The 23,269-nt window shown below is 39.3% G+C and overlaps 1 protein-coding gene across 1 annotated transcript in view; it reads left to right on the forward strand.

The window, feature by feature from the left end:
- sec23a (Sec23 homolog A, coat complex II component) overlaps nucleotides 1–23,269 on the forward strand; it is a 77,193-nt gene that overhangs the window by 20,241 nt on the left and 33,683 nt on the right. The window contains exons 6-9 of the mRNA XM_069916779.1: nucleotides 3,553–3,632; nucleotides 10,428–10,572; nucleotides 19,972–20,130; nucleotides 21,259–21,374. Of these exons, the coding sequence (XP_069772880.1) occupies nucleotides 3,553–3,632; nucleotides 10,428–10,572; nucleotides 19,972–20,130; nucleotides 21,259–21,374 (500 nt within the window). The remainder of the gene's footprint in view (nucleotides 1–3,552; nucleotides 3,633–10,427; nucleotides 10,573–19,971; nucleotides 20,131–21,258; nucleotides 21,375–23,269) is intronic.

The raw sequence follows: 23,269 nt of genomic DNA on the forward strand, positions 1-23,269 counted from the left end.
TGAATGATGATGGTCTTAGCTTTAATGGTAATCAAGTTATCATTTTATCCACTTCTGACAATAAGCTGTTATTTTCCCAATCAATGGGAATAATCAACAAAATCCACACCTTGTTATATTATTTATTTTTTATCAATTCAGAAGCATATCTTATTTTTAAGTAGTTTATTGTCAGAATATTTTAGAAAAACATTATTTTCTAAATCTTTGAATCTTCCTAAACGCAGAGTTGTAAGCAGTTTTTAATTAGATTTATGTAAGTTGTTTTTAAAGTCAAAAAGTTGAAAAATTAATTACTTGTCCTTGAAATAATGATGATGATTAATTTTGAATTAATTTTCCCATTATTGTAATGTTTGAGCAAATTGATATTACATGACTAATATTATTTAAAGGAGAGGAATTTTGGAAAATTAAGTCATCTCTGCCAAGGCTGTAAAGACACCAACCAAATTGAGTAGTAGCTTAACAGGTAGTTCTTCATATCCTGCCCCCCTACCCGAGTTAAAAGATTGTAGCTTTATTTGCCTCTCTAGCTCCTCAAATGCATTTAGACTCTAACCCCAGCACAGTGTCAAAGGTGTGCTGCATTGTTGAAGATGATCTTTGTGTGAAATACTTAGTTGAGGCTTCTATAACACTCCACAGTAGATGTAAAATAAAAGGCCTTGCCATTATTTTGAAGGGATTGAGGATTTTATTCCTCATGTCCTGATCAATGTTTATCCTGACAGCAACATGTTGCAGATTGTTTGGGCATTATCACATTGCTTACACAGTAAGCATGATTAATTTTAAAATGTATTTTAGAATGTCTTGATATCTTTAATGTCTTGAATGAATGCATATATTCCTTTGTTCCAGTGGAATTGGCATTTGGTCAGCTAATTTTCAGTTGCCTTTAAATTTAAAGGAAGTGATAGGTGGATGAATTGAACTCTTATAACATAGTGGATATATTCGTGGACTAGCTGCCAGAGTTCTGGGCCATTGCTCCACAGATGTGAGTTTGAATCCTAAGGCAGCGGTGGGATTTAAATTCAAATAATTAAATATTGCTTTTGAAAAAGCTGACTTAGTCACAGTAATCAAAATTGCTGTAAAAATCCATCTGGTTAACAATATTTTCAGGGAAGAAAATCTGTTGACTTCAGTCATTCTGACGTAAATTGATACCAGATCCAACAATGTGGATTATGCTGAATTGCCTCTTCAGTTAAGAGCCAATTAGGAAAACAAACCATAAATGCTGACATTATCAGCAACATTCATGTGCTGGGGAAAAAATAAAGTTAGAGTGAAAATTTATTTGTTTTGGCTCAGGGTAAAGTTATCAAGAAATTATTGTAGACTTGCTTTTTTGAAGTCATTTATCCATTACTCACTAATAGCATAATTTCCTTGGATTTTTGTAATGATGCCATCTTTGAAGGAACTGCTTGATGTTTTACTATAACCTTCTTTCAAAGTAATTGCAAGGTACTCGTACTGCTTGTAATTCAAGAAACAAACTTTTTCATCAAAAATATTTTATTAAACTAGGGAACTTTGTTTTAATCTTAATTTTGTTTTTATTTAAATTCGAAGAGACTTGGGCAGTGTGCTGTTGTTTTAATCTGCTCTATTACAGACAATCTAAAGGTGATTAAGGCTTTGGTAGTTGCATGAAATCTCAATTAAAGTGTGTATTAACAAATCTTTTTATCATAATTCACATTGTGGGATCTGGTAAGTTCATCATTTACGAGTTGAGCATGTACAAACTAATTTTTATCAGGTGAAATTTCTGTTTTGTTTAGTGATTCGTGATCTTTAATGATATTATGGTGTTTTTCACTATTTGAACAACCCAAAAATATAAATTTTCAATTTATGTTTCTGTTTTCCTGGGTATTACATATTATCACATTTTGTGTGTATGAAATTTTACTTGGATAGTAGCTGCTCTCCAATGGGAAATAATTTTTGTATTGAATGCAGTAACAATAAGAATATATCTTAAAATAATAAGCAGAGATTTTAGTTTAATACATAAAATTACTGGAGAAACTCAGCAGGTCCTGCAGGGTTCCTGAGGTAAAGATGCATAACCAACATTTCAGGTCTGAGCACTTGGTCAAGATATGAGCAAAAAGCAGGCAGGGGCCAAAATAAAATAGTGTGGGAGGAGGAGCAGAGGCCCACAGGTAGCTATGGGTAGGAGGGCAGCAGAGAAGACCCAGGAAGTGATGGGGGCAGGATACTATCTCTCTGAATGGAGAGGGAAGGGGGTGGGGAGCTGGGGGGAAAGGAGTTAGAGGGATAGGGAAAGAGAGGGAGACAGGGGAGGTGCATAAAGGAAACAGGAGAAATCGCTGTTAATGCCATCTGCCCAGACCGAATATTGGATGTTGTTCCTTCAATTTGCGGATGGCCTTGGTTTGGCAGTGCATGAGGCCATGGTCACATGTTTGGGAGTGGGGTGTGAAATTGAAATGGTTGGCCACTGGGAGTTTCTTGCTAATGGCAGCATACAGAGCGAACGTGCTCAACTAAATGATCTCCCAGTCTGCGCCCAGACTCTCCGATGTAGAGGAGCTGCAAAGGGAGCACCAGATACATTGGATGACCCTTGCAGCTTCGTAAGTGAGGTGCTGTTTCATTTGGAAGGACTGTTTTGGACCACAAATGGTACTGAGGGGGAATGTGTTGGCGCAAGTATGGCATTTCCTGCAGTCACGGGGGTAGGTACCAAGGGGACAATTCGTGGGAATGGATGAGGGAGTCACGGAAGGCGTGGTTCCTATGAATGGGAGAGATGGAGGAGAGGGGAAGATGTATCTTGTGGTGGGATCACTTTCTAGGTGGCAGAAATTGTGGAGGAGAATAATGGGTTTGTTGCAGAGGCTGATGAGGTGGAAGGTGAGGATGAGGGGAATCCTCATTGCATCAAGGGGCAGAGGGGGTCAGGACAGATGTACAGAAAATAGAGGAGATGTGCGTAAGTGCTGAGTTGTTGGTGGTAGAGGGGAGACCACATATTTTGAAGAAGGACAACATCTCGGATGATCTGGAATGGAAGACCTCATCTTGGGAGCAATTGCAATAGATGAGGAGGAATTGAGGGGAAGGAATAGAAATTCGAAGGAAGAGAAATTCTTACAGGGGGCAGTGTGTGAAGATGTGTAGTTGAAGGAACTGGGAGTTGGTGGGATTGTAGAAAATGTCTAGAGAGTTTGTCTCCTGAGATATTCTTTATTAACCTACAATCACAATATCTGCAGACTTTCTTGTTTATCTCTAACCATATATTTTGTGTTTTATGCAATTAATTGCGATCTACTCAGAATTGACAATATTTCCTGAAATTAGTTCTCAGTTTGTGAATGACCTTGTATGAGCAGTTAACATCAGCTCTTTTCAAGCAAGAGTGGAGCCAGTGCTGTTTTGGAATTTGAATTTAAATTGAATATTTATTATGATGTTTTGCACAAATGTGTTGACCATTAATATAGTAGAAGAAGGAACTATTTATTGCATTACTAATGGAATTGTTGCTTTTTTTTTAAACAGGACATGCTGGGATTAACAAAGCCAATAGGTACCCAAGCGGGTCGTGGGCCTCAAGTTCAGCAGCCATCCCCATCTAACCGGTAAAACTGCATCTTAATAATGTAACTTTACAGTAGGGGAAACAAAGCTTAAATCATGAGATAGAAATCATTTTTGTGGCCAATGTCAATCTTAAGTTAGGCCATTTCCTACTCTCATAACAAAGTTAGAAAATCTTGGTTATCATTAATATAATAGTTGAAAATGATCAATTAAGCATTGAGGAATTATTTTAAATGTTTGATTAATATATTTTGGAATTGTTTTGATTTAACAGCAATGTAAAAAAAAAAAAAAGACTTTTATTTTCCATAACATTTTGAGGGTGGGTGATAGTCTAATTACAAAAAAAGTTCAATAATACCCAACAAAAGTCAGAACACGGTTGGTTAAATTTGTTTTTTTACAATTACACAGATCTTGGTGCTGTCCTCCAAGAATGCTCTTGGAGGTTGAACTCTCATAGTTGCTTACCCACAACCCCCATTCTATTCCACGGCACCTGTATTTTTTAAAAATGTCAACATCAGGTTGCATGTGCTGTACCAGAAAATTGATATAGATTCCTGCTTCTGCTGCTACTCTCACACCACTTGGTGAGGAGTAAACCAATGAGGGCTGACGTGAGTTGTGTAGTCTTGTATGTGTGGGCGTTGCTGGGGATTAGCAGTGAGCTGCACTGTGTGCTGATGGATTTCCTCGAGTCTTTGACTCTATCATCACGTCTGTTGGATGTGTCAGAAGCTGTTGTATCCTCTCAGTTTGTCTGTGCAGCTCTGCTCAACCATTTTTCTATGGTTGTACCTCTCTAATCCAGCGCTCTGTGGTCCTGCAACACCAGTTGTCTTGCATGTTTTGAATCTGCTGCCATTAGTTTGTGGATCTGCCACCAAAATCTGTTTGCACTGCAGCCGAGTGTTTTGGTGATACAGTCCCATTTATTTCTTGTATTTAGCTATAATTTAGCCTTTTAGAATGTCATCCCAGAAACCTAGAGGTGCAGAAGATGGTGCTAGTGCTAATAAGCATTCCCTTAAGTGTCAATTTCTGTTTTCCGCATTTTCTGTGGTTTGGCAATAGCCAGGTCTCATTATTGCCAGATTAAAGAGGTTCCACCTGTACTTATAACAGCAGGCAACCACAAATGTTGATGGCTAATACTTATCTTCCCCTTCCACCCTCACACACCCAACCATCCCTCTTCCCAACTATCCCTCCTCCCCCCTCATTGCTGCTGTCCCCTCCCTCTTTTCTCTACCTATTATCTCCTGCCTTTGCCATCCCCCTTCCTGCTACGCTTTCGTTTGGATGCCTGCCAGCCATTTACATAGAAACATAGAAGACAGGAGCAGGAGTAGGTCATTCGACCCTTCGAGCCTGCTCCGCCATTCAACGAGATCATGGCTGATCTTAAAGTTCAGTACCCAGTCTCCGCCTTCTCTCCGTAACCTTTAATACCCTTATACTGAAGAAATATATCTAATTCCCTCTTAAATATATTTAATGAACCTGCCTCTACTGCCCTCTGTGGCAATGAATTCCACAGATTCACCACCCTCTGGGTATAGAAATTCCTCCTCATCTCGGTCCTAAATGGTTTGCCTATTATCCTCAAACCATGGCCCCGGGGTGGTTCTGGATTTTCCCATCATTGGAAACATCCCATCTGATCCATTCTGTCCAGTCCTGCCAGAATTTTATATGTCTCTATAAAATCCCCTCTCAATCTTCTAAACTCCAGCGATTACAATCCCAATTTGCGCAATCTTTCCTCATAAGTCATTCCTGCCATTCCAGGTATCAGCCTGATGAATCGCCTCTGCACTCCCTCCATTGCAAGAACATCCTTCCTTAGATAAAGTGACCAAAACTGCACACAATACTCCAGGTGTGGTCTCACCAAGGCCCTGTACAGCTGCAGTAAGGTATCCTTGTTCCTATACTCAAACCCTCTTGATATGAAGGCCAACATACCATTTGCCTGTACCTGGATGCTTGCCTTCAGAGACTGGTGTACAAGTACCCCTAGGTCTCTCTGCACTTCCCCATCTCTTAATCTATTGCCATTCAAATAGTAATCTGCCCTCCAGTTTGTATTACCAAAGTGGATAACCTCACATTTATCCACATTGTAGTGCATTTGCCATGTATCTGCCCAGTCCTTCAATTTATCCAAATCACACTGGAGCTTCCAGACCCCCTCTTCCATGCACACAACCCCTCCGAGCTTAGTGTCATCTGCAAATTTGGAGAATCCCCTCATCCAGATCATTAATGTAAATTGTGAACAGCTGGGGTCCCAGTACAGATCCCTGTGGCACCCCACTGGTCACCGCCTGCCACTCAGAAAACGAGCCATTTATCCCAACTCTCTGTCTTCTGCCTGCCAGCCAGTTCTCAATCCACATCAATACTTTTCCCCCAATCCCATGAGCCTTGATTTTGGAAGCCAGTCGTTTACGCGGGACCTTATTGAAGGCCTTTTGGAAGTCCAGGTACACCACATCCACTGGCTCTTCCCCCATCTATTTTACCTGTCACCATCTCAAAGAATTCCAATAGATTTGTCAAACACGATTTACCTTTTGTAAATCCATGTTGACTCCGTCCGATCCCTTCTCTGCTCGTCATATGCTCCGCTATTACATCCTTAATAATGGATTCCATCATTTTGCCCACTACTGATGTAAAGCTCACCGGCCTATAATTCCCTGCTTTTTCTCTACCCCTCTTTTTAAATAGTGGGGTAACATTAGCTACCCTCCAATCCATGGGTACTGATCCTGACTCTATCGAGTTCTGGAAAATAATTCTTAAAGCATCTGCTATCTGAATGGCCACTTCCTTAAGTACCCTAGGATGTAGATTATCAGGCCCTTGGGATTTATCTGCCTTCAATCCCATCAATTTCCCCAAGACCATGTCCTTAGAGATACTGATTTCTTTCAGTTCCTCCCTTGCATTAGTCTCTATGTTTCCCAACATCCTTGGGAGGTTATTTGTATCCTCTCTTGTAAAAACAGAACTAAAGTAAGAATTTAATTGGTCTGCCATTTCCTTATTCCCCATTATATATTCCCCTGATTCCGACTGCAAGGGACCTACTCTGGATTTCACCAATCTTTTCCTCTTGACATATTTATAAAAGCTTTTGCAGTCGGTTTTTATATTTGCCGCAAGCTTACTTTCGTAATTTATTTTTGCTTTCTTGATTAATCCCTTTGTCCTCCTTTGGTGCATCTTGAACTGCTCCCAGTCTTCGGTTGTGGTACTTTTTTTGGCCAATTGATATGCTCTCTCTTTGGACCTAATGCTCTCTCTAATTTCCCTTGTTATCCATGGTGGAGTCACCTTTTTTGGTTTATTTTTATGCCAAACCGGTATAAACGATTTTTGCAATTTCTCCATTAGATCTGTGAATGCTTTCCATTGTCTATCCACAGTCAACTCCCCCATAAACACCACCCAATCAATCTTACTCAACTCCCGTCTCATACCATCATAATTCCCTTTATTTAAATTCAGGATTAATTTCATCACTCTCCATGTCGAGTGAGAATGCGATCATATTGTGATCGCTCCTACCCAAAGGGCCTCGTACAACAAGATTGTTGATTAGCCCCTTATCATTGCATAATACCCAATCTAAAATGGCCTGCTCCCGTTGGTTCCTCGACATATTGGTCTAGATAATCGTCCCGTAAACATTCAAGGAATTCCTCCTCCTCAGTATTTTTACCAATTTGACTAGTCCAATCTATATGTAAATTAAAGTCTCCCATGATGACAGCTGTTCCCTTATTGCACGCTTTTCTAATTTCTCTTTTAATGCCTTCCCTCACCTCTACACTACTATTTGGAGGCCTATATACCACCCCCACTAATGTTTTCCGCCCCTTGCTATTCCTCAGTTCTACCCATATAGATTCCGCATCTTCCGAGTTAATATCTTTTCTGTCAATCGTGTCGGTCCCTTCTCTCACCATCAATACTACCCCACCCCCTTTTCTTGCCGATCCCTCCTAAATATCGTATACCCCGGGATGTTAAGTTCCAAGGCTTGCCCACCCTGCAGCCATGTTTCTGTAATCCCAATCAAATCCTATTTGTTTCTCAATTTCCACAGCTAATTCATCTACCTTGTTCCAAATGCTTCTTGCATTAAGATATAAAGCCTTCAGATTTGCTTTTTTCACCCTCCTTGCTCTTTCTGATTTTTTACTTTCGCTGTCTAACCTAACTTTACCTGTTTTATCTTTTCTGTCCTTTGCCCTATCATACAGGTTCCCACCCCCCTGCCAAATTAGTTTAAACCGCACCCGACGGCTGTACCAAACCTAGCTGCCAATATATTGACTCCTTTTGGCTTTAGGTGTAACCCATCCTTCTTGTAGAGGTCATGCCTTCCCCAAAAGAGATCCCAATGATCCAAGAAGCCAAAACCCTGTCCTTTACACTAGCCCCTCAGCCACACATTCATTTTTCTTAACCTTACATTTATGTCCTCAGTTGCACTTGGCACAGGTAGCAAACCAGAGATCACCACCCTGGCTGTCCTATTTCTTAGTTTCTGTCCTAGCTCTCTGTAATCCTTTTTCAGTACTTCCTCCTTTTTATCTATGTCATTGGTACCCACATGTACCAAGATATCAAGCTGTTCGCCTTCCCCTTTTAGAATACCCTGGACCCGATTTGAGATATCCCGCACCCTTGCACCAGGGAGGCAGCACACCATGCGGGCATACCTATCTGGCTCACAGAATCTCCTGTCTGTATTTCTGACAATGGAGTCCCCAATGACCACTGCATTCCTCTTTACCTTTTGGTCCACTGTGCCAGCGACCTGGTCGCGGCCGCCGGCTTCTGTCAGGTCATCTCCCTCAACAGCATCCAACAAAATATACCTGTTACTGAGAGGGATATTCACAGGTGTGCTCTCCATTTTCCTGGTATTTTTCTTCCCTCCCCTGACTGTTACCCACTTACCTGACACATCTGGTCTTGGGGTAACTATGTCCCTGAAAGTTGAATCTATCAACTCCTCACTCTCCCTTACCAGCCGTAGGTCCTCAAGTTGCAGCTCCAGTTCCCCAACTCGGTCCTTAAGGAACTGCATCTCGGTGCACCTGACGCAGATGTGGCTATTTGGGAGGGTGGGACTCACCCATGATTCCCACATCTGACATCCAGTACAAAGCACTAACCCCATAGGCATAACTGAGCTAAAATAATGCCACTTACCTTTCTCCTCGCCTGCTTTTGCCTAAGCCTGTTGAGCCAAAGGCTGGAAGTCCCACTCCTTTAGTGCCCCATTCACTCAGTGCGCCGCTCCTCGCTGGCCGCTCCCTCCCCTTTTACTCCTTTTACTGGCCCCTCGACCAATTAACCTTGACCAATTAACCCAGTCACTCTCTCCAAGCTCCTACTCCTCTGACTCACAGCTCAAACTCCAGCTGCTGCCCTGCTGCCTCCTCAGACTCCCAGCCCGATTTGAGTAGGCCCAAGCCCCAGTAAGCCATTGAATTTAACTGCTTACCTCCACGTCACTCTCTCCGAGCTTCTCCTTCTTCGACTCCCAGCTCGAATTTACATATAGATTCTTGCATTCTTATATACCTTGATGAAGGGCTCAAGCCTGAAACGTCAGTTATATATCTTTACCTTTGCTACGTTAAGGTGACTGACCTGCTGTTTCTCCAGCATTTTGTGTCTTTACTTCAGCCACAGTGTTTACAGATTTTCGTGATTTACCCCTGAGGTTTATTTGAATCCAAAATGGGATCATAGAATTGTGACACCATTCAACTCATTCAGCCCCTTTTTCCCATTTTTTCTTAGCGATCTCCAGATAATTACTTAATGTGTGTTAGTTGGCCTTATCGTTGTCCTGGTTGGCTCTTTCACAATTTTTTAAAGCTGTGTCCTTTGGTTCTTAACAAATTGACCTTATGCCTCTATGAATGGTTTATTTCACTGTGAAGAATTTGTCAGTTTACCTTGCCCGAGAATGTTGTTGCATCTTCACCATCTAGTCAATTAGAGTGCGTTCTATAGCACTCTTTATGTGTTGGGAAAGCTGCAGATAAGCTTGTCACAGACTACAAGATCTCTGACTTTAATAGCTTTATTTGTCTGATCTATTGAATTCCTGGTTAATAATAAACACTTAGAATGGAAATACTTCAGTTGTAAGGCTTTTCATGTTATAAATTTTAATAACCTTTCAGTTGTGGGTGAAAATTATGAAAACTGGCATATCATGAGAATAGCTGATATGCTAAAGAAGAATTCTAAAGTTATTTACAAAGTAATTTAACATTCATTTTTAGATATTACAAATTATAGAATTAATTTTAAATTCAACAATAATTTTTAAATATGATAAACAATTTTAAATTTTTAAATGTTTTAAGTGGTAATTAGAATCCCACTTTCAATTTCTTGAGGAAGCAAATGAATATCTCTCAAGTAATTTGAGTAGAATATAAATCCTATTTCAAAATTTATGCTTTGAATTTGGTTCAAGACTTTGCCAACCATTCAGTGCTGGTGCTAGTATGTTATCAATGCATATATATGGTTCTAATGGGAACTTCTGTTAACACTACAGTATGCTTTTGTCAAATAAGTCATCAATTGGATTGAAGTGTATTTAACTTTATTTGAACCTGAGCCTGTGCTTTATCCTGATGCTTAAATATTAATGTGAATTTTTCTTTTAATGTAATACCAACCTGTTTGTATTATTTGAGTAGCTAAATTTAACATCTTCATTGAGCTGTGTAACAGTTCTGAAATGTGTGATGTACTCTATTTTCAAACATTTAATTGAATAGATTTTTGCAACCTGTACAAAAAATTGACATGAACTTGACTGACCTTTTGGGAGAACTGCAACGTGACCCTTGGCCTGTACCACAGGGGAAAAGACCATTGAGATCAACTGGGGTTGCTCTGTCCATTGCTGTTGGCTTATTAGAGGTATGGAACTCCCCACCTTAAAAAAGATTAAGTTGTTGAAAGAGCAGCTGTGCAGCTACACAAGTGTAAAAGCAGCATTAATTCAGTTGAACTGCATTAATTTTCACCATATGATGTAGCCTACTGGAAGTATAATCTAGGCTTGTACCATTTTTTAATATGCTGGTTATTTATTCAAATAATAACGTAGCAATCCTGCACTTTGGGTTACACATCTTGAATAAATTTTTTAAATTATGTTAAAACTTATTGCATCTTCTATTTCCAAGCTAAATATCTAATTTAGAATAAAGCAAGATTTGCCTAAAGTGCCTTCTAAGATTATATTAGGAATGTGTTCAAACCCAATTTTAATGTTGTCTGTCTCATTCATTTTCTGTTTTAACTTCATTCCTTTTGGTAAAAGTTTTTGATTACAAGAGATCAAATTAAAACTCCAAAGATAACTTTGTAGTTGTGCATGGTCACTTTTTCAGTTTATGCTCTTCAGGTTCATAATTTATACACTCCCTCATTGGGTCTTGTTGTGATCTCTGAGTCCATTGTATTGGACCATTTATTGAGACTCACAGTGTTGACTATTTCTATCCATGGATGATGCTTGACTCATTGAGCTCCTCTAGCTTCTCTTTGTTCACTCAATATTCTGCAGTTTTTATGTTTCTCTAATAACTATGAATTGTCTGAAATTTCTGTGCATTGTTTTCTTGGTTAGTACAACTTTAAAAGATTTACATCAATTCCTTTATTGACATGTAGAGAAAGAGAAGAAAAAGAGAGTCACTTCTACCCCCAACCCAATTCACCTCCGGCGCTCCCACAGCCTCTGCAGCTACACAGACTTGAGTTCAAACTATCTGCAACCTAAGCTCCAGATCTAAACCTTTGACGTGATCAGGAAGCCTTCAGCACCCTAGGCACCCTCTTGCATCCTTGTTAAGAAACTTGGTACCCCTTCAGTCAGTCTCCAGCAGTCCGCAGCCTGGTCTGATTCCTTTGACTGTCTTCACCAGCAGCCTGGATGAGTTCCTCCACTTGAGTCATCCACCTGTATGTTCTTCAGCCACAGAACCCCTCACTAGTCCCTCGCCGTGGTCACAGTCCCTTGGGTCATCTCCGTTTCTCCCTCCAAAAATAAGGAATGTTCTCCCCATTTTCTGGTGCCCTGCGGTGCTCATCTGGTGTTTTCAGCCCTTGGAGGCTGGTGCTGAACACAGGAGCTGCCATCTTGCACCCAGACCCCACAGTCTCAGGAATTAAAATAAAGCACTGTTAGCTCCTTTAATCTTTCTTTCTTTGGCTTGGCTTCGCGGACGAAGATTTATGGAGGGGGTAAAAAGTCCACGTCAGCTGCAGGCTCGTTTGTGGCTGACAAGTCCGATGCGGGACAGGCAGACACGATTGCAGCGGTTGCAAGGGAAAATTGGTTGGTTGGGGTTGGGTGTTGGGTTTTTCCTCCTTTGCCTTTTGTCAGTGAGGTGGGCTCTGCGGTCTTCTTCAAAGGAGGTTGCTGCCCGCCAAACTGTGAGGCGCCAAGATGCACGGTTTGAGGCGTTATCAGCCCACTGGCGGTGGTCCTTTGTTGACCTCACCAAAGCCTTCGACACCGTGAGCAGGAAAGGGCTTTGGCAAATACTAGAGCGCATCGGATGTCCCCCAAAGTTCCTCAACATGATTATCCAACTGCACGAAAACCAACAAGGTCGGGTCAGATACAGCAATGAGCTCTCTGAACCCTTCTCCATTAACAATGGCGTGAAGCAAGGCTGTGTTCTCGCACCAACCCTCTTTTCAATCTTCTTCAGCATGATGCTGAACCAAGCCATGAAAGACCCCAACAATGAAGACGCTGTTTACATCCGGTACCGCACGGATGGCAGTCTCTTCAATCTGAGGCGCCTGCAAGCTCACACCAAGACACAAGAGAAACTTGTCCGTGAACTACTCTTTGCAGATGATGCCGCTTTAGTTGCCCATTCAGAGCCAGCTCTTCAGCGCTTGACGTCCTGCTTTGCGGAAACTGCCAAAATGTTTGGCCTGGAAGTCAGCCTGAAGAAAACTGAGGTCCTCCATCAGCCAGCTCCCCACCATGACTACCAGCCCCCCCACATCTCCATCGGGCACACAAAACTCAAAACGGTCAACCAGTTTACCTATCTCGGCTGCACCATTTCATCAGATGCAAGGATCGACAATGAGATAGACAACAGACTCGCCAAGGCAAATAGCGCCTTTGGAAGACTACACAAAAGAGTCTGGAAAAACAACCAACTGAAAAACCTCACAAAGATAAGCGTATACAGAGCCGTTGTCATACCCACACTCCTGTTCGGCTCCGAATCATGGGTCACCTTCCGGCAGCTCCTTTAATAGACTGTTTAAAACCTGTATGGAGCTATTGTTAGTTGGACTAGGTGGAAGAACCCTGTGGGAGGAGCACTGTGTCTCCACTCCCCGCTCTGCATGGGTCCATACCATGGCAGTGCTGCTGTTTTGCCGCTGGGTGAATGCAGTTTTTATTTCCTCACCCGGGGACTAAAATTGCTTCTGATGAAAAGACATTAGTTAATTTTCAGAGTTTCTATCAATAGACTTCTACCATTGTAACCATGTTCTGTTGCAAATGCACCGGATGTGTGAATATTCCATCTTGCATTTGAAGCTGAGTTTATGGACTTTACTTTTGGTCTTCTACTCATTATTGGTATTTTCCAATTTTTAAATTAAATGATCTTGAGGAGATGCACAACAGGGTGACTTATTTAAGCCATTGAAGGAGGACATTTTCATTGCTGTTGGCTTATTAGAGGTATGCTGCTGGCTCAATTTGGAACAATTTGATCAGGTCCAAACCCTGGCTTTTTATCCATGGCCCTGCAAATTATTTCTTGTGCCTATTGAATTTTTTGGATTGTTTCTGTTCCTACCACTTCTACAAGCTTGAGTACGAGATCAGACTACTCTAGAATCTAATCATAATGCTCTATCTCTTTGTGTCTTTTGTTCATCATTTCATACTTGAGCTTTATGGGCATTGCACAAATGGATATGGTCTCCCTGCATTTATCCTCTTAAAGTTGGACATGATCTTGTACATCTCAATTAAATCTGAAATTCTACCTTGCTGCAGCCAAATAGGTAATTTTGTTTAAATAAAAACAAACTACATTAGCATGAAATAAATTGCCTCCATATGGAAAAAAAAAATAATGAATGTAAAAGATTTTTAAAAAATCTACAGCTCCTATTTGTGCAATGAAAATAGTGGTATTTTAATAGTGCAGTCAGGTATTTTTATGTCCCTGAAATAGTTTATGGTTAGGATAGTGAGGGGAATTTCAAGAGCCTGATAGCGGTTGGATTAAAAACTGTTCTTCAACCTGGAGGTGCTGCACTTCTGGTTGCTGTACCTTCTGTCCAAAGGTATCAGTGAGAAGAGGAGGTGATGTTGGTTGCATCCTTAAGGCAGCACCTTGAAAGGATATCTTCAGAGGATGGGAGGTCAACCTTTGATGGACATGGGTCTGTTTGCTACTTTCTTCAGCCTTCTGTGGCACTTGAAGTATCAAGCCAAGCCGTGATGCAACCAATCAGTATACTTTTCACAGTACACTTGTAGAAGAAGATTGATAAAAGTACTCGATGACATGCTTCATTTCTTCAGACTTCTTAGAAATTAGAGGCATTAGTGCGCCACCTTCACAATTGCCTCGATGTGTCGGCTTCAGGAGATATCTTTTGATGCGTGTTCCTATGAACTTGAAGGTATTAACCCTCTCCACTGCTGTCCCATTAAGGTATACAGGTGCGTGGCCCCTTGCAGTCACCTTCCTAAAATCCACAATGAACTCCTTGGTCTTGGTGACATTGAGAGCAAGATCGTTCTGGCAGAATTTAACCAGATTTCCGATTTCATAATTTCCTGTTATTCAGTCAACATCGTTGATGTTGTAGATCATGGCTGCTATTTTGCCTCCTCATTTGATTCCTCTAATATTTGGAAATCTAGCCATCTCTATTTTGAATTAAATATATTCAAACTGAGCCTCCACAGCTCTTTGGGATAGTTGATTCTAAGGATTCATCACCCTCTGCATTTCAGATGCTTTAAAACTGCTTAATTTCAGACTGTTTGGAATGCTGTATTCAATTTAGTTTTTGCATTACCAGTTAGTGGTAATTCTGTTGTGCCTGCAGGAAAATGGAATCCATGTGATGCCATGTATTACTCTGACAATAAATCTGACATATCCTCTCCCCACCTAAAAACTTTACCCGTTTCAACCAAGTTCATTTCTTGTTTTTCTAAACTCCCCTCACATGATGGAGCCAGCAACCAGTATGATTAGTCTTCAATCACCGCCCCCCCCCCCAAAAAAAATTAGTGAAGATATTCTTTTATTCGTAAGGAAGCCAAAAGTTCACTAAATGTATCCATATTGCTCACAACCCATTAATTCTTTGGATCTCAATTTCACTCCTCTGTCTTTTGTGATGAACTTCAACAAGGAACTCCCAAAAGTTTATTTAAACCACATCTTTTGCATTGCCTTTATTAATTCTCTCTGATAACCTTGAGAATTAAAACAGGTTGATGAAATATGGAGCCATGGTAGGAGAATGCATTTTCTCACTGTCCTTTGTTATGTTGTACATGGATAGAGTGTTGACAAAGTTAATTCATGGAAATATATGTAAATATTAATACATTTTATTTATACTTTTTGGTTACCAATTTTTTTGTGTGCGTTTTCTATAGTTTGTTCCGTATGTTGAACAACTCCAGCCTTATCAGGAATAAGTACCTCTTGGCTTCTCAGCATAACATGACAAAGGGAACAAGAGCATTTATAAACTTTTTTTTAGTCAAAAGGAGGTGGTTTATAGTGTCAGGTCTAAGATGAATGCTAAATTGAAAAAGGAGTTATAGTTTGGAGACACAACTTCGTTCAGGTGTCATGGATGAAGGAGCAGTGTTGTATTTAAAGTGGAGGGATGTTGTATAACCTTTGATATTTCTGTCAGAATAGTACATTAAAAGTTCTCAGATTTGTTTCCATTGGTGGCAAAAATATTTTTTCCTATCAATCTTTCAAAACTTCTCATTCTTTACAGACCCTGTGACCAAGCACTTAGTCACCTTCATAGTTGTATCCTTTGGATCATTCCCCATTTTGACTAATTTGGGACATTTTGCTAAATGAATTCGACTGCTTCAATGGAAAAACAAAAGGGTTGGCGACCAGCAGAGGGGAGGCTTGTGCTTTTCATCGTGGCTAGTAATGAGATATTTCAGGTTTGGAATTATGTGAACAGGCTTATTAACAATGAGAAAAGATCATATAAACTAGTCATATGTTCCCTTTTAAGTTCAAAAGATGATCTAATTGAAACATTGATTAAATAGATAAAGTTTAAAATAAAATGAAAACTATTGCTTTTTGTGAGAACTTTTAAGATAATGGAACATGATGTTAGATTGGCACAAAGTTGTGCATTGAAGTGCCTGTACTATGCTCTGATTTTTAAAATGGAGAGATTGGAAATTTTAAGATGTTGGTCACTCGTGTAGAAAATGAGCAAAGATAACCAAAGTTTATTACAAAGAAATATGAGTGCAGGTCTAGTTTGGAAATTGATAAAAGACAAAATTGTACACAGCTCTGGAAATGATAAATGCAAAATTAAACTAATAGAAATAAAAAGTTGATTGTAATCATTGTGTTCATATGACCAAGATTGGAAATTAAATATTCTAGAATACTTCTGGAAAATTTGAGACAATGGAAGAAGATTAGTAGCCATGAGAATAAAGGATGGGGTCAAGGCATTTGGGAGAAAGCACATCAACTCAAAATCAAGAAATAGAATCTGCTTGGGTGGTGCTAGGAAACACGAAGTATCAGTAAATATTGCTAATGCTGTATTTAGGCATCCATACAGGAGTGGTGATATTAGACTATATAAATAAGGAAGAATCCACACAGGCCCATCTCAAGGATGTGTGCTTAGCCCACTGCCAGGCACAATTCAAATGCCACCTACAAATTTGCTGATGACACCATGGTCGTCGGCTGAATCACGGATGGCAATGTTGAAGCACGCAGGAGTGAGATAAATCAGCTAGTTGAGTGGTGTCTTAACAACCTTGCACTCAAGGTTAGAAAAACTAAGGAACTAATTGTGGTCTTCAGGAAGGGGAAACCAGGAGAACACGAACCAGTCTTCATTGCGGGGTCACCAGTGGAAAGGATAAAGTACATCAAATTCCTGGGTTTCAACATCTCTAGATCTATCCTGGGATCTTCATGTCGATGCAATCATGAAGGCTTGCTGACGGCTATACTTCATTAGGAATTTGAGGAGATTTGGTATGTCTCTAAAGGCTCTTGGAAATTTCTACAGGTGTACCACGGAGAGCATAATGACTGGTTGCATCACTCTCTAGTATGAAGGTGCCAATGCACAAGATAGGAAGAGTCTACAGAGAGTTGTGAATTCAACTAGAGCCATTGTGGACATTAGTTGGCTCATATATATGTGGAATAATATGGACAACAAATTGAAACATCAGAGAGAAAAGGTGTGTCAGAAGAGCAATGTTATGGTAGTCATGGAAGATTTTAACATGGAAGTAGATTGGGGAAAACCAGGTTGGAACTGAATGTCATGAGGGTTTTTTTTTAAGAAAGCCCAAGATGAGCCTATGAAATGATCCGCTGTACTGGATTGGGTGTTGTGTAATGGACCAAAGGTGATGAGAGAGCTTTGAACCATTAGGGGACAGTGATCACAATACGATTGAGTTCAATTTGAGATTTAACAAGGAGAAAGTAAAATCAGATGTGTTGGAATTTTAGTGGAGTAAAAGGAATTGCAGTGGTATAAGAGAGGAACTGGCTAAAGTAGATTGCAAGGGAGTCCTAGTTGGGAAGATGGTGAAGCAGCAATGTATAGACTTACTGCAAGGAAAGGGGAAGGTGCAAGATAAATACATAATCAAAAAAGAGGAAATATTCAAATGGAAGAATGCCACAACTGTGGCTGTCAAGATAAGTCAAAGCCAACAAGAAAGCAAAAGAGTGGGTATACAGGGAAGCAAAAATTAATAGGAAAATAGAGTATTGGGAAGTTTTTAAATATTTACCGAAGGTAGCTAAAAAAAACTCAGGAGGGAAAAGATTAAGTAGGTTAACAAATAATATCAAAGATGATACAAAAGCTTCTTCATGTTTATAAAGAGCAAAAGAGATGTGAGAGTAGATGCAGGACCACTAGAAAATGACACTAGAGAAATAATAGTGGGAGAAGAGATGGCAGAAGAACAAAATGAATATTTTGCATCATTCTTCATGAGCAGTGAACAAGATGTTGAAAGGTATCAGGGTTGGGAAGTTAATGCAGTTACTATTTCAAGGGAGAAGCTGCTCTGAAAGCTGAAAGATTTAAAGGAGGGTAAGGCTACTGGATCAGATGGATTGCACTCTCGAGTCCTGAAAGAAGTAGCAGTAGAGATTGTGTAGGCAATGGCCATAATGTTTCAGGAATTAATAGATTCTGGCATGGCCCAGGAGGACTGGAATATTGCAAATATTACCCCTCTTCAAGAAGAGAGTGAGGCAGAAGAAAGGAAATTTAGGTCGGTTTGGCAGACATCAATGGTTGGGCAGATGTTGGAGTCAATTGTCAAGGATGAGGTTATGGAGTACTTGTAGGTACATAAACAAGATAGGCCAAAGCCAGCATTGTTTCCTTAAGGTAAAATCTTGCTTGACAAGCCTATTGGAATTCTTTAAGGAAGTGACAAGTATGCTGGATAAGGGAGATGCAGTGGATATTGTGTATTTGGATTTTCAGAAGGTATTTGACAAGGTAAGAGCCCATGGTATAACAGAAAATATACTAGCGTGGGTAGAGCATTGGGTGATTGTTACAATACAAGGATCATTTTCTGACTGGCTGAAAGTTGCTAGTGATGTTCCATGGGTTGCTGTTAGGGCCACTTCTTTTATGTTGCATATTAATTATTTGGATTGTGGAATGGATGGCTTTGTGTCCATATTTGCAGATGATTCAAAGGTAGATGGAGGAGAAGTTAGTGCAGAGGAAACCAGGAAGCTGCAGAAGGACTAAGGCAGATTTAGAATGGACAGAGAAGTGGCAAATGAAATATAATTTCAGAAAGTGTACAATCACACACTTTGTTGGAAAAAAATAAATGGGCAGACTTTTTTTTAAATGGGAAGAAAATTGAAAATACCCAGATGCAAAGAGATCTGGGAATTCTTGTGCAAGATAACCTGAAGGTAAACTTGCATGTTGAGATGGTGACAGAAGGCAAATGCAACACTGGCATTTACTTCAAGAGGAATAGAATACAAGAGCGCGAATGTGATGCTGAGGCTTTATAAGTTATGGTTATGGGGCTGAGCAGTGGGGCTGAGTGGGGAAATGGGCTATTTCTGCTTCATTGTCTTATGGTTTTATGGGCCAGTTATCCCACCAACCTGCACACCTTGATGTTGAGGAGGAAAATGGACAATCAAAAGTAAACCCATAAAGTAATAAGAATGTATAACATTTCACAAACATGATTGAACCTGGGCCTCAATCTATGCAGCTAGCAGAATCAAAGATAAATCCAGGGTTTGTTAAGACTGTTCAGCTGAATATAATAGAAAGAAGGGTCAACCAAAATAGCCATTTGAACTCATCCTGCCATTTGATAACATCATAGTTGATGGTCTGCCTTGTTTCAGGTGGTTCAGCCATGTACCGCTTGGTCTTCAAAATAGTTAGAAATGATATCTCTGAATGGAGCAAAAAATCTTCACCACAGTCCAAAACAAACTTTTCTGAGACTGCATTTCACTGCTTCTGAACTCTTGAGTTTGAGAAAAGCAATCTCTGAGTTTAAATGCATTCAGGCCCAATGAGAACTTTGTACGCTTCATTGACAAAACTGATAAGCCATTATTTGTGTTTATATTCTATCATGTTTGAGCTTAAACAAACATTTCACTGGAATTTGCTTTGAGTACCTCTCAACATCTCTGTACATAATCATTAAACACTTTTGCCCTTGGTTCTCAGAATATCATCCAAATCAATCAAACCAAATATTAGTCTTAATAATGTTGCAATACTTTGAGCCTACTGTAATGTTGAGATTTTGTTTAATTCGTAATAATTATGCAGGTGTCAAAAATTAAGATTCACTTTGAATAATAGATGTTTTAAGATGTAACAAGGTGCAAATGTAACCAATAAAAATTACCAATGCTGAAATTGTATTGGGGCGACTGGAATAGTTTAATCCATGTTGAACTATAATTGCTTATATTAATTACTTATCCAGTTCTTTTCCTCTTGTTTTCATTGGACTTTTTTTAAAAAAAGTGTACTTTCCCCAACACTGGAGGTCGTGTGATGTTGTTCATTGGGGGACCAGCCACACAAGGACCTGGAATGGTAGTTGGTGATGATCTAAAGGCACCTATCAGATCTTGGCATGACATTGAGAAAGATAACATTAAATATATGAAGAAAGCAATGAAGGTAAACATTATATAATTCTTTTCCTAAATACAAATATGGGAACATGGATAGCCCTATCCTATTGAGCCTGCTGAAGGGTACTTGACCTGAAATGTTAACTTTATTTCTCTTTCTACATATGTCTGCTGCCTGACCTATTGAATATTTCCATTTTTTTTCATTTTAGGCTTCTTGCATTTACATATTTTTAATTTTACATTTGTTCTCTGATGTGGTCAAGGCTGATCTGGTACCTTATTCGATTTACCCAGCCGTAACATAAAAATTAGGATCAGAGTGCCTCTCTAGGCCTTGAGATATGTTCTGCTATTCAGTAAGATAATGATTGAGATATGCGTTTATTCAATATATCTGCCTCTGACCGTAACACTTTCAGTGAAGAAGTGCTTTCTAACCTCATTCCTTAAAGACTGGGTCCTAATTTTTTCATCCATTGCTAATTCTGTGCCTGCCTGCCAACCATTAGAAGTGGATTAATACCTTGTAAATTTTGATAGATCATTTCAGGATATCTAAATTTTATTGGTGTAATATCTCTTTATAATTTATCCCAAGTCCAGGAATAATTCAGATTTAACACATTCTCATTTGTCTACAAAATACAACTATTTAATTGCATAATGCAAATGTACATTTATTTAGAATGTTAATTATATGACCAGTATAACCAATAGCCATAATACAAAATGTTTATTTGGGTAATAGTTAATCCAAATGCAGCATATTATTCTGCTTGGGTGCTTATTTTTTCCATTCCAAATTTCCATTCATGCACTCTAAGCCCCCTTGCAATATTCACCCTTTCTGTTCAACCATCAGTTTTCAGTCCTCAATTTTGAGATTCTATTGGTATTGACCTAAGGGCTTGAATATGTTTAGTCATAATATCATCCAGTTATCACTTTCTGTGGTAGGATTAGTACATTAATTATATCTAGAGTACAGACTTTTAACATGAACTAAATGGGTAATTTAAAAATTGTATTAATCATTTTATATTTACCAGAGGTGTTTTGGTAGAAAAGTGTTGCTAGTTAATAGTTTTTTTTTGTACCATGCTTGATATGTGTTAGATATTTTGAGTTTGTTTAATATTTGTTTGTATTTGAACTATCATTCCTAAAATAGCACTATGAAGCATTGTCAAACCGAGCAGCCGCAAATGGCCATGTTATTGACATTTATGCCTGTGCATTGGATCAGACTGGGTTCAATGAAATGAAATGCTGCCCAAATCATACAGGGTAAGTAAAAGTTATGTTATATATATATATTGATCCTGTGGCTCTAGAGCCGTCACAAAGAAAAAAATTGGTAAACTGTTAAAGCTAATTGTTCTTAAATTAATTGAAAAAGTTAGACGAAACAAACTTTATTGAATTATAATTGGCCAAACAATGTCTATTTAGCTTTAAAGTTACTATTATACTGTATTTTAAATTTTGTTGTACAGGAATTAAGATTTTAAAAGAGAATTGCAAGGTGAAGAGAAATGAGCTAATGCTCTTGGGTAAAGGACTGACCAGCTCCCAAAACAATCCTCCAGTTTTTTGTTAAAGCTGTTCCTTTCAGACCAGTGAACTGACTTTTTTTTTCCTGGTTCTAAATGCTGCCATTCTCAAAGGGGGGGGCCAGAGTACATTTAAGTAAAAGCCTTTTTTTTTCACCTTGCGTAACATAAATATATTTTTATTTTTTTATGTAGTCAGTAGGAACGAAGAACAGAAGAAACCAAAACTTGAATGCTTCAAGAGAAGGAGGCCCATAAAGAGAGCAGAGTCTTAAGGGGACAATAGCCAAAAAAATGTTGAGAATAGTTGATCTAGAGTTTTTATAATGTTATGATTTTTGCCTGTAATTTAGCCAATAAAAATATTCAAAATTATCTCACTGTTTAGTTGTATGATCAGAAACAGAAAATAATTTTAATGCAGTTTTCCTTTGCTTTCATCCTTTACATAAAACTGTTATTATTTTTGAGTAAGAACTTGACATCTAGTCTTTAGTATTGGAATGTGTAAGTGCTGGATGTAAGAGTTTGAAAGTTACTTTCCAGCAAATGAGACTAGAGACATTGCAGCATCGGTGGCTCTTGATGTTTGAGATTCACTTTCAGTCCAGTTTCTTAATGTGAACCTGCACTGCATTTTAGGCAGGTGATAATCCAGAGCTTGTTTTTCTCAGTGGTGCATGTCAATGTTGAAATTCTTCAGGGGTGTTGAAAGAGAAATATGAATTTCTTTTTCTGTCTACCTTTTGTGCTCTCAAGTCTCCATAAAGTAGCTTTTTGGTATTCTCAAATCAAGTTAAATTTATTGTCATCTGATTGCACAGGTACAACCCGACATAACAGCATTCTCCAATTCTCAGTGCAAAACAGGCAGACATAACACATACAGACAATATATATGCAGGTCAAGTATTCATATATGTCAATAAATATTGTTTCATGAATATGAGTCTAGGATGGTTAGTGTGAACAGCTTCTTTGGTCGTTCAGCATTCTCATTACCCATCGGAAGAAGCTATTTCTCAGCATCATGGTGCTGGCTCTGATAATTGTATCTCTTTCCTGATGAGAGCAGCTGAAAAATGCTGTGGGAAGGGTGGAAGGGGTCCTCAATGATTTTGTGTGCTCTCTTCAGACAATAATACTGGTAGATCACATTGATGAGGAGGGAGACTCCAGTGACCCTCTCTGCTACTCTTTTGATTCTATGGATTAACTTCACAGCAACTGAACCATAATGTGATGCAGCTGATCAGGACGCTTGATAGAGTTACTGTAGAAGGGTGACATAATGGTGGCCAGTAGCCTTGTCCACTTTAGTCTTCTTGCGAAGTGTTGCGCCTCCTGACAAGTGAAGAGATGTTGTGTGTCCGAGAGAGGTCACTAGATAATGAACTGCCAGTAATTTGATGCTTTCCACTCCAGAGTTGTTTTTTTTAAATTTTCACACTGTGAACCATATCAATCAAAATACATACAAACATTTCCCTCTTAAATATACACAGTGGCATTTTCTCCCCTTTTTTCCCGTCTACCTTCCCTCCCCCCCTTCCCACCCCCCTCCAAACCCATTAAACGTTCAACATGTACAATACAATAAAACCATTAAACAATCTCATCACACAATGA

The sequence above is a fragment of the Narcine bancroftii genome, chromosome 2, assembly GCF_036971445.1.
Source record: "Narcine bancroftii isolate sNarBan1 chromosome 2, sNarBan1.hap1, whole genome shotgun sequence".
Classification (NCBI taxonomy): domain Eukaryota; kingdom Metazoa; phylum Chordata; class Chondrichthyes; order Torpediniformes; family Narcinidae; genus Narcine; species Narcine bancroftii.